This window comes from Oncorhynchus clarkii, chromosome 6 (genome assembly GCF_045791955.1).
Source record: "Oncorhynchus clarkii lewisi isolate Uvic-CL-2024 chromosome 6, UVic_Ocla_1.0, whole genome shotgun sequence".
Lineage (NCBI taxonomy): Eukaryota > Metazoa > Chordata > Actinopteri > Salmoniformes > Salmonidae > Oncorhynchus > Oncorhynchus clarkii.
In genome coordinates, this window is record NC_092152.1 from 90529046 (window position 1) to 90547631 (window position 18586).

The following is an 18586-nucleotide window of genomic DNA, read 5'->3' on the forward strand; positions in this document are numbered from 1 at the left end:
TAGATTAGTACTGTATACAGACAGAGAGACATGATAGATTAGTACTGTATACAGACAGAGACATGGTAGATTAGTACTGTATACAGACAGAGAGACATGGTAGATTAGTACTGTATACAGACAGAGAGCCATGGTAGATTAGTACTGTATACAGACAGAGAGACATGGTAGATTAGTACTGTATACAGACAGAGAGACATGGTAGATTAGTACTGTATACAGACAGAGACATGGTAGATTAGTACTGTATAGTGATGTTCTATACAGACAGAGACATGGTAGATTAGTACTGTATACAGACATGGTAGATTAGTACTGTATACAGACAGAGACATGGTAGATTAGTACTGTATACAGACAGAGAGACATGGTAGATTAGTACTGTATAGTGATGTTCTGACCGAACCCTGACCCTGACCGGACCCTGACCGGACCCGGACCCTGACCGGACCCTGACCGGACCCTGACCAGACCCTGACCCTGACCCTGACCGGACCCGGACACTGACCGGACCCTGACCGAACCCTGACCGGACCCGGACCCTGACTGGACCCGAACCCTGACCGGACCCTGACCCTGACCGGAACCCTGACCCTGACCGAACCCTGACCCTGACCGGACCCTGACCGGACCCGGACCCTGACCGGACCCTGACCGGACCCTGACCAGACCCTGACCCTGACCCTGACCGGACCCGGACACTGACCGGACCCTGACCGGACCCGGACCGGACTCGGACCCTGACCGGACTCGGACCCTGACCGGACCCTGACCCTGACCGGACCCTGACCCTGACCGGACCCTGACCGGACCCTGACCGGACCCTGACCGGACCCGTACCCTGACCGGACCCTGACCCTGACCGGACCCTGACCCTGACCGGACCCTGACCGGACCCTGACCCTGACCGGACCCGGACCGGACTCGGACCCTGACCGGACCCTGACCCTGACCGGACCCGGACCCTGACCGGACCCGTACCCTGACCGGACCCGTACCCTGACCGGACCCTGACCCTTACCGGACCCTGACCGGACCCTGACCCTGACCGGACCCTGACCGGACCCTGACCCTGACCGGACCCTGACCGGACCCTGACCGGACCCTGACCGGACCCTGACCCTGACCGGACCCTGACCCTGACCCGGACCCTGACCCGGACCCTGACCGGACCCGGACCCTGACCGGACCCTGACCCTGACCGGACACTGACCCGAATCCTGACCCGGACCCTGACCGGACTCTTACGGTGGTCATGAGGGCGTTCCACGTGGAGGTGAAGACGTCGGTGTTGTTGTGTCCCTGGTAGTGTCTCTTCAGATCTCTGGTAAACTTCTCTCTGGTGAGCTGCACAATAAAGAGAATAGTGTCTTTAGGATTCTACCGAACAGTTTACGACGTCCTTTTAAAACCACAGCAACCTCTAACGGTCTCGATAACCCTTTGGCCAGAATTCTAATTGAGAATCGTTACCAGGGGCTTTACGGTGAGTTTGTTTGCTTGGACAACCCCATTACCGTAGCAACGCCACGGTACTGTTTCCCTGTTGTAGCTGATTCCTCGAAGCACTTTCAGTTAAAAGTCTCCACGACAGGCTTGTTTTGACAACCCCATTACTGTAGCAACCCCTGTAAAAGGCATCCCTCACGGTCGTCGTATCTGGGACTGATGCCTGATAGTGTAAGTACACCCTGTCCTAATACGGGCGTACCTGTATCTGGGACTGATGCCTGATAGTGTAAGAACACCCTATCCTAATACGGGCGTACATGTATCTGGGACTGATAGTGTAAGAACACCCTGTCCTAATACGGGCGTACCTGTATCTGGGACTGATAGTGTAAGAACACCCTGTCCTAATACGGGCGTACCTGTATCTGGGACTGATGCCTGATAGTGTAAGAACACCATGTCCTAATACGGGCGTACCTGTATCTGGGACTGATGCCTGATAGTGTAAGTCCACCCTGTCCTAATACGGGCGTAACTGTATCTGGGACTGATGCCTGATAGTGTAAGTACACCCTGTCCTAATACGGGCGAACCTGTATCTGGGACTGATGCCTGATAGTGTAAGTCCACCCTGTCCTAATACGGGCGTAACTGTATCTGGGACTGATGCCTGATAGTGTAAGACCACCCTGTCCTAATACGGGCGTACCTGTATCTGGGACTGATGCCTGATAGTGTAAGTCCACCCTGTCCTAATACGGGCGTACCTGTATCTGGGACTGATGCCAGATAGTGTAAGACCACCCTGTCCTAATACGGGCGTAACGTCCTGATGAGGTTACCGGATTCCAATCAGAGAGAGAAACAGAGAAACACTCACATGCTCCCGGAATACGAAGGCCAAGATGGCTGCTGCTAACTCTGCCAGGAAGATGACCAGGATGAGCAGGAAGAACTGAGGAGAGGGAGAGAGAAGAGGGACAATCAGAATAGTGACTCCATTCACTAAACACTCAATATACAGACAGAGAGATCGGATCCCCCGAGCTGACAAGGTACAAATATGTCGTTCTGCCCCCTGAACGAGGCAGTTAACCCACTGTTCCCCGGTAGGCCGTCATTGTAATATAAGAATGTGTTCTTAACTGACTTGCCAAGTTAAATACAGGTCAAATAAAAAATGTTTAAAAAAATAAGTCATAGATCTCTTCCGTTTCAGTGACCAATAATTAACACATAATTTAGTCCACTAGGTGGCACTATTTCTCATATCGTTGCACTACCTGAATAACCCCAGCGTTTTACAGCATCAAGGTACCAGCTGAGACATCTTATAGGCAACCATAATGATTAGTGTAGACGGGGTGAAGGTTCAGGAGGGAAATAGTTGTCACCTGATTGGTTTTCACGCAGTTTTATCAGCGATATCCAATTACCAGCACTGTTTTGTGTAATTTGACATGCTGACAAGCCAAGAGCGCTAAACCAAACATAATGTAGAGTAGATAACTAACCAAACATAATGTAGAGTAGATAACTAACCAAACATAATGTAGAGTAGATAACTAACCAAACATAATGTAGAGTAGATAACTAACCAAACATAATGTAGAGTAGATAACTAACCAAACATAATGTAGAGTAGATAACTAACCAAACATAATGTAGAGTAGATAACTAACCAAACATAATGTAGAGTAGATAACTGACCAACCATAATGTAGAGTAGATAACTAACCAGACATAATGTAGAGTAGATAACTAACCAAACATAATGTAGAGTAGATAACTAACCAGACATAATGTAGAGTAGATAACTAACCAAACATAATGTAGAGTAGATAACTAACCAGACATAATGTAGAGTAGATAACTAACCAAACATAATGTAGAGTAGATAACTAACCAAACATAATGTAGAGTAGATAACTGACCAACCATAATGTAGAGTAGATAACTAACCAGACATAATGTAGAGTAGATAACTAACCAAACATAATGTAGAGTAGATAACTAACCAGACATAATGTAGAGTAGATAACTAACCAAACATAATGTAGAGTAGATAACTAACCAGACATAATGTAGAGTAGATAACTAACCAAACGTAATGTAGAGTAGATAACTAACCAGACATAATGTAGAGTAGATAACTAACCAAACATAATGTAGAGTAGATAACTAACCAAACATAATGTAGAGTAGATAACTAACCAGACATAATGTAGAGTAGATAACTAACCAAACATAATGTAGAGTAGATAACTAACCAAACATAATGTAGAGTAGATAACTAACCAAACATAATGTAGAGTAGATAACTAACCAAACATAATGTAGAGTAGATAACTAACCAGACATAATGTAGAGTAGATAACTAACCAAACATAATGTAGAGTAGATAACTGACCAAACATAATGTAGAGTAGATAACTAACCAAACATAATGTAGAGTAGATAACTAACCAAACATAATGTAGAGTAGATAACTAACCAAACATAATGTAGAGTAGATAACTAACCAAACATAATGTAGAGTAGATAACTGACCAAACATAATGTAGAGTAGATAACTAACCAAACATAATGTAGAGTAGATAACTAACCAAACATAATGTAGAGTAGATAACTAACCAAACATAATGTAGAGTAGATAACTAACCAAACATAATGTAGAGTAGATAACTAACCAAACATAATGTAGAGTAGATAACTAACCAGACATAATGTAGAGTAGATAACTAACCAAACATAATGTAGAGTAGATAACTAACCAAACATAATGTAGAGTAGTTGATTTACAAAGAGGAATGTTTATAGCACTATTATAACACACTGAACTTACAAAGAGGAATGTTTATAGCACTATTATAACACACTGAATTTACAAAGAGGAATGTTTATAGCACTATTATAACACACTGAACTTACAAAGAGGAATGTTTATAGCACTATTATAACACACTGAACTTACAAATAGGAATGTTTATAGCACTATTATAACACACTGAACTTACAAAGAGGAGCAGACACTTGTTCTCCCGGATGGCTCCGCAGCAGCCCAGGAAGCCGAGGAGGAAGAGCATTGCCCCCATGGCCAGGATGATGTAGACCCCAGTGAAGAGCAGAGGGTTGGCTGCTATGATCTCCCTGAAGCCCATAGGGTCCACCAGTACCCACACACCCACACCAAGCAGGAAAGAGCCTCCTAACTAGACCACACACACACAGAGAGAGAGGGAGCCAATCAGAATAGGAGAGACACACAGGCAGCCAATCAGGAAGAAGGAAGTATAGTAGGAAGTTGATGTCTGATTTAACTGGGAGAGGCTATACCGTGGGCCCAAGTTAATGATGCTTGTCACTCAAGCATGGCAGGTGGATGGATTATCTTGGCAAAGGAGAAATGCTCACTAACAGGGATGTAAACAAATTTGTGCACAAGATTTGAGAAAAATAAGCTTTTTGGAACTTTTCTGGGATTTTATTATTTCAGCTGATGTAACATGAGACCAACACTTTACATGTTGCGTTTCTATTTTTGTTCAGTGTAGCATCAGACAGCAGAACATCAGACAGCAGAACATCAGACAGTAGAACATCAAACATCAGACAGCAGAACATCAGACAGTAGAACATCAGACAGCAGAACATCAGACGCAGAACATCAGACATCAAACAGCAGAACATCAGACAGCAGGACATCAGAACATCAGACAGCAGAACATCAGACATCAGAACATCAGACATCAGAACATCAGACAGTAGAACATCAGAACATCAGACAGCAGAACATCAGGACATCAGACAGCAGAACATCAGACAGCAGTACATCAGACATCAGAACATCAGACAGCAGAACATCAGACAGCAGAACATCAGACAGCAGAACATCAGACATCAGACATCAGAACATCAGACAGCAGAACATCAGACATCAGACAGCAGAACATCAGACAACAGGACATCAGACATCAGAACATCAGACATCAGAACATCAGACATCAGAACATCAGGCAACAGAACATCAGACAGCAGAACATCAGACAACAGAACATCAGACATCAGACAGCAGAACATCAGACAGCAGAACACCAGACAGCAGAACATCAGACAGTAGAACATCAGACAGCAGAACATCAGACAGCAGAACATCAGACAGCAGAACATCAGACAGCAGAACATCAGAACATCAGACAGCAGAACATCAGACAGCAGAACATCAGACAGCAGAACATCAGACAGCAGGACATCAGACATCAGAACATCAGACATCAGAACATCAGACAACAGAACATCAGACAGCAGAACATCAGACAACAGAACATCAGACATCAGAAAGCAGAACATCAGACAGCAGAACATCAAACAACAGAACATCAGACAGCAGAACATCAGACATCAGAACATCAGACAACATAACATCAGACAGCAGAACATCAGACAACAGAACATCAGACAACAGAACATCAGACAGCAGAACATCAGAACATCAGACATCAGAACATCAGACAACAGAACATCAGATAGCAGAACATCAGACAACAGAACATCAGACATCAGACAGCAGAACATCAGACAGCAGAACATCAGACAGCAGAACATCAGAACATCAGAACATCAGACAACAGAACATCAGACAGCAGAACATCAGAACATCAGACATCAGAACATCAGACAACAGAACATCAGATAGCAGAACATCAGACAACAGAACATCAGACATCAGACAGCAGAACATCAGACAGCAGAACATCAGACAACAGAACATCAGACAGCAGAACATCAGACAGCAGAACATCAGACATCAGAACATCAGAACATCAGACAACAGAACATCAGACAGCAGAACATCAGACAACAGAACATCAGACAACAGAACATCAGACAACAGAACATCAGACAACAGAACATCAGACAGCAGAACATCAGACATCAGAACATCAGACAACAGAACATAAGACAGCAGAACATCAGACAACAGAACAACAGACATCAGAACATCAGACAACAGAACATCAGAAAGCAGTACATCAGAACATCAGACAACAGAACATCAGACAGCAGAACATCAGACAGCAGAACATCAGACAACAGAACATCAGACAGCAGAACATCAGACATCAGAACATCAGAACATCAGACAGCAGAACATCAGACAGCAGAACATCAGACAACAGAACATCAGAAAGCAGAACATCAGACAACAGAACATCAGACAGCAGAACATCAGACATCAGACAACAGAACATCAGACAGCAGAACATCAGACAACAGAACATCAGACATCAGAACATAAGACAACAGAACATCAGAAAGCAGAACATCAGAACATCAGACAACAGAACATCAGAAAGCAGAACATCAGAACATCAGAACATCAGACAGCAGAACATCAGACAGCAGAACATCAGACAACAGAACATCAGATAGCAAAACATCAGACATCAGAACATCAGAACATCAGACAACAGAACATCAGACAGCAGAACATCAGACAACAGAACACCAGACAACAGAACATCAGACAGCAGAACATCAGACAACAGAACATCAGAAAGCAGAACATCAGAACATCAGACAACAGAACATCAGAAAGCAGAACATCAGAACAGGGAGTGTAAAGCAAGCAGCATGTACTCACAAAAATGAGGAAGTTGAAGAAGAACATGAGGTACTTAATACAGCTGAGACAGTCCCCCTCCATGGCTGTTCCCTGTGCTGAAGCCTCCCTGGACCCCTGCAGAAACACACACACACACACACACACACACAGAGAGAGAGAGAGAGAGGCCTGTTAATTACTGAAAAGCATAGAGCCCTGTACAACATAAAACAAAATAAAGTTATGCCATAGCGTGTCTCCAGGATGGATGAGCTACAGTTCACCTACGGGTCTTTGGGCTCTAGAGAAGTTAAATTGTCCTCTTAGAGACTGAGGTGAGAAGAGCCGTCGTCTCCTCTCTTCCACAACAAGGAGACACAAGGACAGACATGAGAGAGTAAAAGCTAAGCGCAGAGAGATGTCAGTCCCCAAGAGATTGTGGGAACCTGTCACTGCCAGGCTGAGTCCCCGAGCGACTCGTGAGCGACTCTGTGTCATGTGGGGACTGTGTGGGAGGATGTGTTATACTTCGTCAGAATCAGTGGATCCTGGTGTGATGAGGACCAACAGTCTCTTCCAGCTATGATGGTGTTGACCAGGACGACGCCACCTGCTGTCACCTGTCACAGCTGACTCACTTCACATGTGGCAGTGACACCGTTCAGACAACACAAACCAGTCTGTCTGTTCTTCAGTTCAGTCAATTGGTTGGTCTGGGGGGAGGGGGGGGGGGGGGACAATAAGTGCATCTCCAGGACCAGATTTGAGGAACACATTTCTCTAAATATAAAACATTCACCGGCAACTACTGACGTTTTATGTGGTGACCTCATCACTTAGATAGGCAGTGTGCTGTCTGTCTGACCTCATCACTTAGATAGGCAGTGTGCTGTCTGTCTGACCTCGTCACTTAGATAGGCAGTGTGCTGTCTGTCTGACGTTAGATAGGCAGTGTGCTGTCTGACCTCGTCACTTAGATAGGCAGTGTGCTGTCTGTCTGACCTCGTCACTTAGATAGGCAGTGTGCTGTCTGTCTGACGTTAGATAGGCAGTGTGCTGTCTGACCTCGTCACTTAGATAGGCAGTGTGCTGTCTGTCTGACCTCATCACTTAGATAGGCAGTGTGCTGTCTGTCTGACCTCGTCACTTAGATAGGCAGTGTGCTGTCTGTCTGACCTCATCACTTAGATAGGCAGTGTGCTGTCTGTCTGACCTCATCACTTAGATAGGCAGTGTGCTGTCTGTCTGACCTCATCACTTAGATAGGCAGTGTGCTGTCTGTCTGACCTCATCACTTAGATAGGCAGTGTGCTGTCTGTCTGACCTCATCACTTAGATAGGCAGTGTGCTGTCTGTCTGACCTCATCACTTAGATAGGCAGTGTGCTGTCTGTCTGACCTTATCACTTAGATAGGCAGTGTGCTGTCTGACCTTGTCACTTAGATAGGTAGTGTGCTGTCTGTCTGACCTCATCACTTAGATAGGCAGTGTGCTGTCTGTCTGTCTGTCTGACCTCATCACTTAGATAGGCAGTGTGCTGTCTGTCTGACCTCATCACTTAGATAGGCAGTGTGCTGTCTGTCTGACCTCATCACTTAGATAGGCAGTGTGCTGTCTGACCTTGTCACTTAGATAGGTAGTGTGCTGTCTGTCTGACCTCATCACTTAGATAGGCAGTGTGCTGGCTGTCTGACCTCATCACTTAGATAGGCAGTGTGCTGTCTGTCTGTCTGTCTGACCTCATCACTTAGATAGGCAGTGTGCTGTCTGTCTGACCTCATCACTTAGATAGGCAGTGTGCTGTCTGTCTGACCTCATCACTTAGATAGGCAGTGTGCTGTCTGTCTGACCTCATCACTTAAATAGGCAGTGTGCTGTCTGTCTGACCTCATCACTTAGATAGGCAGTGTGCTGTCTGTCTGACGTTAGATAGGCAGTGTGCTGTCTGTCTGACCTCATCACTTAGATAGGCAGTGTGCTGTCTGTCTGACCTCATCACTTAGATAGACAGTATGCTGTCTGTCTGACGTTAGATAGGCAGTGTGCTGTCTGACCTCGTCACTTAGATAGGTAGTGTGCTGTCTGTCTGACCTCATCACTTAGATAGGCAGTGTGCTGTCTGTCTGACCTCATCACTTAGATAGGCAGTGTGCTGTCTGTCTGACCTCGTCACTTAGATAGGCAGTGTGCTGTCTGTCTGACGTTAGATAGGCAGTGTGCTGTCTGTCTGACCTCATCACTTAGATAGGCAGTGTGCTGTCTGTCTGACCTCATCACTTAGATAGGCAGTGTGCTGTCTGTCTGACGTTAGATAGGCAGTGTGCTGTCTGACCTCGTCACTTAGATAGGTAGTGTGCTGTCTGTCTGACCTCATCACTTAGATAGGCAGTGTGCTGTCTGTCTGACCTTATCACTTAGATAGGAAGTGTGCTGTCTGTCAGACCTCATCACTTAGATAGGCAGTGTGCTGTCTGTCTGACCTCATCACTTAGATAGGCAGTGTGCTGTCTGTCTGACCTTAGATACGCAGTGTGCTTTCTGTCTGACCTTAGATAGGCAGTGTGCTGTCTGTCTGACATCACTTAGATAGGCAGTGTGCTGTCTGTCTGACATCACTTAAATAGGCAGTGTGCTGTCTGTCTGACATCACTTAGATAGGCAGTGTGCTGTCTGTCTGACATCACTTAGATAGGCAGTGTGCTGTCTGTCTGACCTTAGAGGGGCAGCGTGCTGTCTGTCTGACATCACTTAGATAGGCAGTGTGCTGTCTGTCTGACATAATCACTCAGAGAGGCAGTGTGCTGTATGTCTGTCTGTCATCACTTAGATAGGCAATGTGCTGTCTGTCTGACATCACTTAGATAGGCAGTGTGCTGTCTGTCTGACATAATCACTTAGATAGGCAGTGTGCTGTCTGTCTGACATCACTTAGATAGGCAGCGTGCTGTCTGTCTGATCTTAGATAGGCAGTGTGCTGTCTGTCTGCCCTTAGCTAAGCAGTGTGCTGTCTGTCTGACCTTAGAGAGAGAGAAACACACACACACAAATAGAGAGAAACACACACACACACAAAGAGAGAGAGAAACACACACACAGAGAGAGAGAAACACACACACACAAAGAGAGAGAGAAACACACACACACACAAAGAGAGAGAGAAACACACACACACACAAAGAGAGAGAGAAACACACACACACACATCAACACATGGAGAAACACACACACACAAAGAGAGAGAGAAACACACACACACACATCAACACATGGAGAAACACACACACACACAAAGAGAGAGAGAAACACACACACACACATCAACACATGGAGAAACACACACACACAAAGAGAGAGAGAAACACACACACACACACACATCATCACATGGAGAAACACACACACACAAAGAGAGAGAAACACACACACACACACACACACACATCAACACATGGAGAAACACACACACACAAAGAGAGAGAGAAACACACACACACAGAGAGAGAAACACACACACACACAAAGAGAGAGAGAAACACACACACACACAAAGAGAGAGAGAAACACACACACACACAAAGAGAGAGAGAAACACACACACACAAAGAGAGAAAGAAACACACACACACACACATTTACACATGGAGAAACACACACACACAAAGAGAGAGAGAAACACACACACACACATCAACACATGGAGAAACACACACACACAAAGAGAGAGAGAAACACACACACACAAAGAGAGAGAGAAACACACACACACAAAGAGAGAGAAACACATCAACACATGGAGAAACGCACGCACACACACACACACACACACACACACACACACACACACACACACACACACACACACACACACACACACACACACACAGAACTCCAGTGTCCCACTCTGCAGCTGTGGTTCCTGTTTAAAATAGGACTAGGGGCAGCTGGACGATTTCACACTGCCAAATAGAAGATGGACAGAAATAATTCCCTTCACTATCTCCCCCTGTCTCTCTCCTCTACTCTCCTCCTTTCCTTCTGTCCTCTCTGTCCTCCCCTTATCTTTTCTCCTCTCATTCCTCTCTCATCCTCCTCTCTTCTCCTCCTCTCCTCTCATTCCTCTCTCCCCCTCCTCTACTCTCCTCCTGTCCTTCTGTCCTCTCTGTCCTCCTCCTCCCTTTTCTCCTCTCCTCTCATTCCTCTCTCATCCTCCTCTCTCTCTCCTCTACTCTCCTCCATCTCTCCTCCTTTCCTTCTGTCCTCTGTCCTCCTCCTCCCTTTTCTCCTCTCCTCTCTTCTCCTCCTCTCCTATCTATTCTCCTCCTCCTCCTCCTACTCCTCCTCCTCCTCCTCAGAGAGCAGCAGTTCCAGTATAATTCAATAGTCCTGCATCCTGCTGTTGCCTAAAGCAGTTTACAGCACAATGCTGGCCCTCCCTCAGGTGTAGAGCTCAATAGACCCATGTTATAGAGTGTGTAGAGCTCAATAGACCCATGTTATAGAGTGTGTGGTTTCAATAGACCCATTTTATAGAGTGTGTAGAGCTCAATAGACCCATGTTATAGAGTGTGTAGAGCTCAATAGACCCATGTTATAGAGTGTGTAGAGCTCAATAGACCCATGTTATAGAGTGAGTGGTTTCAATAGACCCATGTTATAGAGTGTGTAGAGCTCAATAGACCCATGTTATAGAGTGTGTTGAGCTCAATAGACCCATGTTATAGAGTGTGTGGTTTCAATAGACCCATATTATAGAGTGTGTAGAGCTCAATAGACCCATGTTATAGAGTGTGTAGAGCTCAATAGACCCATGTTATAGAGTGTGTAGAGCTCAATAGACCCATGTTATGGAGTGTGTGGTTTGTGTGTGTGTGTGTGTGTGTGTGTGTGTGTGTGTGTGTGTGTGTGTGTGTGTGTGTGTGTGTGTGTGTGTGTGTGTGTGTGTGTGTGTTTCTGTCACTAGCCCTGATCGATTCTGCTGTGCTCACCAAGCCAGAGACTCCTTATTTATTTATTTATCTTTATTTAACTAGGCATGTCAGTTAAAGAACAAATTCATATCTGCTCAGAAACACACACCAAACCTCTTCAGGGTCTACAGGTACAGTGATCGGTGAGCTGCTCTGACAGCTGATGCTTAAAGTTAGAGAGGGAGATATGAGACTCCAGCTTCAGTGATTTTTGCAATTCGTTCCAGTCATTGGCAGCAGACAACTGGAAGGAAAGGCGGCCAAAGGAGGAGTGGGCTTTGGGGATAACCAGTGAAATATACCTGCTGGAGCGCGTGCTACGGGTGGGTGTTGCTATGGTGACCAATGAGCTGAGATAAGCTATACCTAACAAAGACTTATAGATGACCTGGAGCCAGTGGGTTTGGCGATGAATATGTAGCGAGGACCAGCCAACGAGAGCGTACAGGTCACAAAGGTGGGTAGTATATGGGGCTCTGGTGACTAAAAGGATGTCACTGTGATAGACTACATCCAGTTTGCTGAGTAGAGTGTTGGAGGCTATTTTGTAAATGACATCGCCAAGGATCGGTCAGTCAATGATTGGTAGGATAGTCCGTTTTATGAGGGTATGTTTGGCACCCTCCCGCCCGACTAGCCTCCCCCAGCCCCACCGCTAGCCACCTCCTAGCCTCCACCAGTCCCACCGCTAGCCACCTCATAGCCTGCCCCAGCCCCACCGCTAGCCACCTCAATAGGTGGGGCTGGGGGAGGCTAGGAGGGGCTGGGGGAGGCTAGGAGGTGGCTAGCGGTGGGGCTGGGGGAGGCTAGGAGGTGGCTAGCGGTGGGGCTGGGGGAGGCTAGGAGGTGGCTAGCGGTGGGGCTGGGGGAGGCTAGGAGGTGGCTAGCGGTGGGGCTGGGGGAGGCTAGGAGGTGGCTAGCGGTGGGGCTGGGGGAGGCTAGGAGGTGGCTAGCGGTGGGGCTGGGGGAGGCTAGGAGGTGGCTAGCGGTGGGGCTGGGGGAGGCTAGGAGGTGTCTAGCGGTGGAGTTTGAGGAAGTGCAGCGTATACAGGAAGTGTTTTCTCACAGGACAGAGAACATTGGATTCAGATTTCCTTCATCAATCAGAACACGGCCTGGTGCAGTGGTTAAGGGCACTATACTGCAGCGCCAGCTGTGCCACCAGAGACTCTGGGTTCGCGCCCAGGCTCTGTCGTAACCGCCCGCGACCGGGAGGTCCGTGGGGCGACGCACAATTGGCCTAGCGTCGTCCGGGTTAGGGAGGGCTTGGACGGTAGGGATATCCTTGTCTCATCGCGCACCAGCGACTCCTGTGGCGGGCTGAGCACAGTGCTCACTAACCAAGGTTGCCAGGTGCACGGTGTTTCCTCCGACACATTGGTGAGGCTGGCTTCCCGGGTTGGATGCGCGCTGTGTTAAGAAGCAGTGCGGCTTGGTTGGGTTGTGTATCGGAGGACACATGACTTTCAACCTTCGTGTCTCCCGAGCCCGTACGGGAGTTGTAGCGATGAGACAAGATAGTAGCTACTAAAACAATTGGATACCATGAAATTGGGGAGAAAAAGGGGTAAAATAAAAAAGTATATAAAAAATATATTTAAAAAATCTATCAGAACACAGCTGCTTCTTCCTACACCTCCTCCTTCACTTCTATCTCCTCCATTATCTGCACCACATCCTCCTCCTCCACCTCCTCCTGCTTCTCCATTATCTGCACCTCCTCCTTCACTAATATCTCCTCCTCCTCCATTATCTGCTCCACCTCCTCCTCCTCCACTATCTCCTCCACCTCCTCCTGCTTCTCCATTATCTGCACCTCCACCTCCTCCTTCACTACTATCTCCTCCACCTCCATTATCTGCTCCACCTCCTCCTCCTCCACCTCCTCCTTCACTACTATCTCCTCCACCTCCATTATCTGCTCCACCTCCTCCTCCTCCTCCTCCACCTCCTCCTTCACTACTATCTCCTCCACCTCCTCCTCCTCCATTATCTGCTCCACCTCCTCCTCCTCCTCCACCTCCTCCTCCTCCTCCTCCTCCACTATCTTTAGTCTGATGAAAGGATCCTCTCTCTCTCTCTCTCAGTCCTTGAGAGCAGTATGATAATAACAAGACGATTAAACAATAGTCAAAGTGTGCTACGCCAGACTAGGAGAAGAATGCAACGGAAATACTGGACATCCTCAAGAGTTTATTTGGGTTATAGTTTAAGGTTTGGTTTATATAGTGTCAAGCGTGGCATATTTTTGGCCACCGACTGATAAGATCCAGATCAGAGTTTTATTTGAGAGGTTTTTACGTTCCCTCACGTTAACGGTGTACTGTTCACTGCCTACATAGTGCATCAAAGCCCCTGCACCCTATTCCCTATAAAGAGCGGAGCCTGGAGGGGTCAAAAGTAGTGCACTTTATAGAAAACATGGAGCCATTTGTGACTCTGGTTCAGCTCCAGTGTCAGAGAGGGGAAGGGGTTTTCCTGAGGTAAACTCTGTACTGTCTGTGTCAGAGAGGGGAAGGGGTTTTCCTGAGGTAAACTCTGTACTGTCTGTGTCAGAGAGGGGAAGGGGTTTTCCTGGGGTAAACTCTGTACTGTCTCTGTCAGAGAGGGGAAGGGGTTTTCCTGAGGTAAACTCTGTACTGTCTGTGTCAGAGAGGGGAAGGGGTTTTCCTGAGGTAAACTCTGTACTGTCTGTGTCAGAGAGGGGAAGGGGCTTTCCTGAGGTAAACTCTGTACTGTCTGTGTCAGAGAGGGAAAGGGGTTTTCCTGAGGTAAACTCTGTACTGTCTGTGTCAGAGAGGAGACAGGGTTTTCCTGAGGTAAACTCTGTACTGTGTGTGTCAGAGAGGGGAAGGGGTTTTCCTGAGGTAAACTCTGTACTGTCTGTGTCAGAGAGGGGAAGGGGGTTTCCTGAGGTAAACTCTGTACTGTCTGTGTCAGAGAGGGGGAGGGGCTTTCCTGAGGTAAACTCTGTACTGTCTGTGTCAGAGAGGGAAAGGGGTTTTCCTGAGGTAAACTCTGTACTGTGTGTCTCCGTACTGTCTGTGTCTCTGTCCACCTCTAGTAGCTTTATGACTCTGGGCCGACATCACAGAGACACAGTTCAGGCCCTGGCAGATCTCTCTCTTCATTCTCTTTATCTCACCATCTTTATTCCGTTAATTCTCAGTGTAAAAATATCTTCTTTAAAAAACCTCTGTGGGGAGTGAAAACGGGGGACAGCAGAGTTTCCTCATGACACAAACCAAACCGAAAGTCAAATGTTTAAAATGTACTGTACATACTGTGTGTACCCATAAACCCCCTCAATGCCTGTTGTTTTTCAGAGTCATTCTGTCAACCTGAGGAATTTTATTTTATAACCTTGTTTTAACTTGGCAAGTCAATTAAGAACAAATTCTTATTTTTTTGATGACAGCCTAGGAACAGTGGGATAACTGCCTTGTTCAGGGGCAGAATGAGAACTTTTCAGCTCTGGGATTTGATCTTATGACCTTGCGGTCCAACGCTCTAACCACTTGGCTACCTGCCACCCCAATAGAGTAGGCGATTCTAAAACAGACACAACCACTTAACTGTTCTCCTCACAAACCACACGTCTTTAAGGCAAACCCATCTGCAGTAACTTAGAAATTAACGTACACAAACAAAACCATTTCAATCTGGTGGTTTTGAGAGAAGAGAGATGAAGAGGAGATTTATGAATGAATGAAAGAATGAATGAACGAAAGGACAAATCAATTTATAAAACAGATAAAGAACTTAGCAAATCTCTGCAGGTCACCTGAGACTCATTGTCAGCCAGTCCCCATGATACCCCACCACCAGCCCTGCCAGTCCCCTTGATACCCCACCACCAGCCCTGCCAGTCCCCTTGATACCCCACCACCCAGCCCTGCCAGTCCCCTTGATACCCCACCACCAGCCCTGCCAGTCCCCTTGATACCCCACCACCAGCCCTGCCAGTCCCCTGATACCCCACCACTAGCCCTGCCAGTCCCCTTGATACCCCAGCACCAGGTCAGCCAGTCCCCATGATACCCCACCACCAGCCCTGCCAGTTCCCTTGATACCCCACCACCAGGTCAGCCAGTCCCCTTGATACCCCACCACCAGGTCTGCCAGTCCCCTTGATACCCCACCACCAGGTCTGCCAGTCCTCTTGATACCCCACCACCAGGTCTGCCAGTCCCCTTGATACCCCACCACCAGGTCTGCCAGTCCCCTTGATACCCCACCACCAGCCCTGCTCTGCTCTGCTCTCTGATGAGATGGCTCCTCAGCTGACTGTTTCAGCTCTGCTTTCTGATGAGATGGCTCCTCAGCTGACTGTTTCAGTTCTGCTCTCTGATGAGATGGCTCCTCAGCTGACTGTTTCAGCTCTGCTCTCTGATGAGATGGCTCCACAGCTGACTGTTTCAGTTCTGCTCTCTGATGAGATGGCTCCTCAGCTGACTGTTTCAGCTCTGCTCTCTGATGAGATGGCTCCACAGCTGACTGTTTCAGCTCTGCTCTCTGATGAGATGGCTCCTCAGCTGACTGTTTCAGTTCTGCTCTCTGATGAGATGGCTCCTCAGCTGACTGTTTCAGCTCTGCTCTCTGATGAGATGGCTCCACAGCTGACTGTTTCAGCTCTGCTCTCTGATGAGATGGCTCCACAGCTGACTGTTTCAGTTCTGCTCTCTGATGAGATGGCTCCTCAGCTGACTGTTTCAGCTCTGCTCTCTGATGAGATGGCTCCTCAGCTGACTGTTTCAGCTCTGCTCTCTGATGAGATGGCTCCTCAGCTGACTGTTTCAGCTCTGCTCTCTGATGAGATGGCTCCTCAGCTGACTGTTTCAGCTCTGCTTGGTGAATCCTTGCCTTAATCTGCTTGGTGTTTATTGTCTGAATCCAAACTTTAGATCCACGCAGACGGACCTTGAATTGACATAGAAATCTCCAACTCGAAAGTACTACTGCTAAATTAGAATATGAAATTAGGACTTGAATCCAAAAGTAAAGTGATGAAGTAAACCACTAACTGTGTACTTTAAACTAATTTACTTAATAAAACTACTAAAATTAATGTACACTACATTTCTTAATTTAATTTATAATAATTTACACTACTTTACTCATGTACATTACTTAATAAATACTTTACACTACTTTACTTAATAATATACACTACTTTACTTAATAAATACTTTACACTACTTTACTTAATAATATAATATACACTACTTTACTTAATAAATACTTTACACTACTTTACTTAATAATATAATGTACACTACTTTACTTAATAAATACTTTACACTACTTTACAATATAATATACACTACTTTACTTAATAAATACTTTACACTACTTTACTTAATAATATAATGTACACTACTTTACTTAATAAATACTTTACTTAATAATATAATGTACACTACTTTACTTAATAATATAAATACTTTACTTAATAATGTATGTTTACCCCGTAGTTGAAACATGTCACAAACTTAAGATCCAAAGTGTGAAACATGCCATGACTGTGTCCCATATGACATGACACCTCTCTCTCTCTCTCTCTCTCTCTCTCTCTCTCTCTCGGACGGACGGACGGACGGACAGACGGACGGACAGACGGACGGACAGACGGACAGGGGGACAGGCGGACGGACAGACGGACAGACGGACAGACAGAGGGACAGACGGAGAGGGGGAGAGGGGGGAATGAGAGACAGCAACATGATAGTGATCTATACAATATATGACTGGATCAATGAGAATGTAGAATTGATCTTCTCTATAAAGCAGGAAGGTATAATTCTCAAGTCCTGTAGGAATGGGGTGGGAAATTGAAATCCATGGGCGAATCGATCAATGTTTATTATTTTCATTTGATGAGGAGGAATGGTACTGGTATAGCTATAGCGATAGTGGTAGGTGGTGATTGGATATGGTGATGGTATATGGATTGTATATAAGTTATAGTTGTAGGTGTTGATTGGATATCGTGATGGTATATGGATTCTATATAAGTTATAAGATGGTGCTGGAGAACAAGGCTGACGTTTTACGTTTTCCTAAACAATTGTTTGTTTCTTTGCTTTGTTTGTAATTTATTTGTTAATTTTATTTATTTATTCATTTATTTTATTACTTATTTTGTACATAATGTTGCTGCTACCGTCTCTTATGACCGAAAATAACTTCTGGGCATCAGAACTGCTGTTACTCACCACGAACTGGCAGAATTCATTTTTTTATCCTTTAATGAGTCCGACGAGCCCGACGTGAACGATATATACTGCTACCCCGGGAACAGGCCCAGATCCCCGTGATTTACGTGAAGAGGAGGAGGCGGCGGAGAAAAAGGGGCCAGAGGGCGAGCTGCCTTCTGAGAATTCGTAGGCGATCGAATAAACCCCCACTTTCTTTCATTCTGCTAGAAAACGTGAAATCTTTGGAGAATAAAATCGATGACCTACGCGGAAGATTAAACTGCCAACGGGACATTCAAAACTGTAATATCTTATGCTTCATGGAGTCGTGGCTGAACGACGACATTATCAACATACTAGACATT

At 46.2% G+C, this 18586-nt stretch overlaps 1 protein-coding gene across 3 annotated transcripts in view; it reads right to left on the reverse strand.

Moving 5' to 3' along the window:
* LOC139412285 (tetraspanin-18B-like) overlaps nucleotides 1–18586 on the reverse strand; it is a 47779-nt gene that overhangs the window by 3633 nt on the left and 25560 nt on the right. For 2 of the 3 annotated variants that reach the window (XM_071159130.1, XM_071159129.1), the window contains exons 3-6: nucleotides 7097–7192; nucleotides 4470–4664; nucleotides 2333–2407; nucleotides 1249–1347 (exon numbers count right to left, since the gene is read on the reverse strand). In XM_071159130.1, coding sequence (XP_071015231.1) covers nucleotides 1249–1347; nucleotides 2333–2407; nucleotides 4470–4664; nucleotides 7097–7159 — 432 coding nt within the window. In that variant the 5' untranslated portion in view covers nucleotides 7160–7192. Of the gene's footprint in view, nucleotides 1–1248; nucleotides 1348–2332; nucleotides 2408–4469; nucleotides 4665–7096; nucleotides 7193–7345; nucleotides 7401–18586 lie in introns of those variants that run through there. The other variant, XM_071159131.1, reaches the window with a different exon arrangement.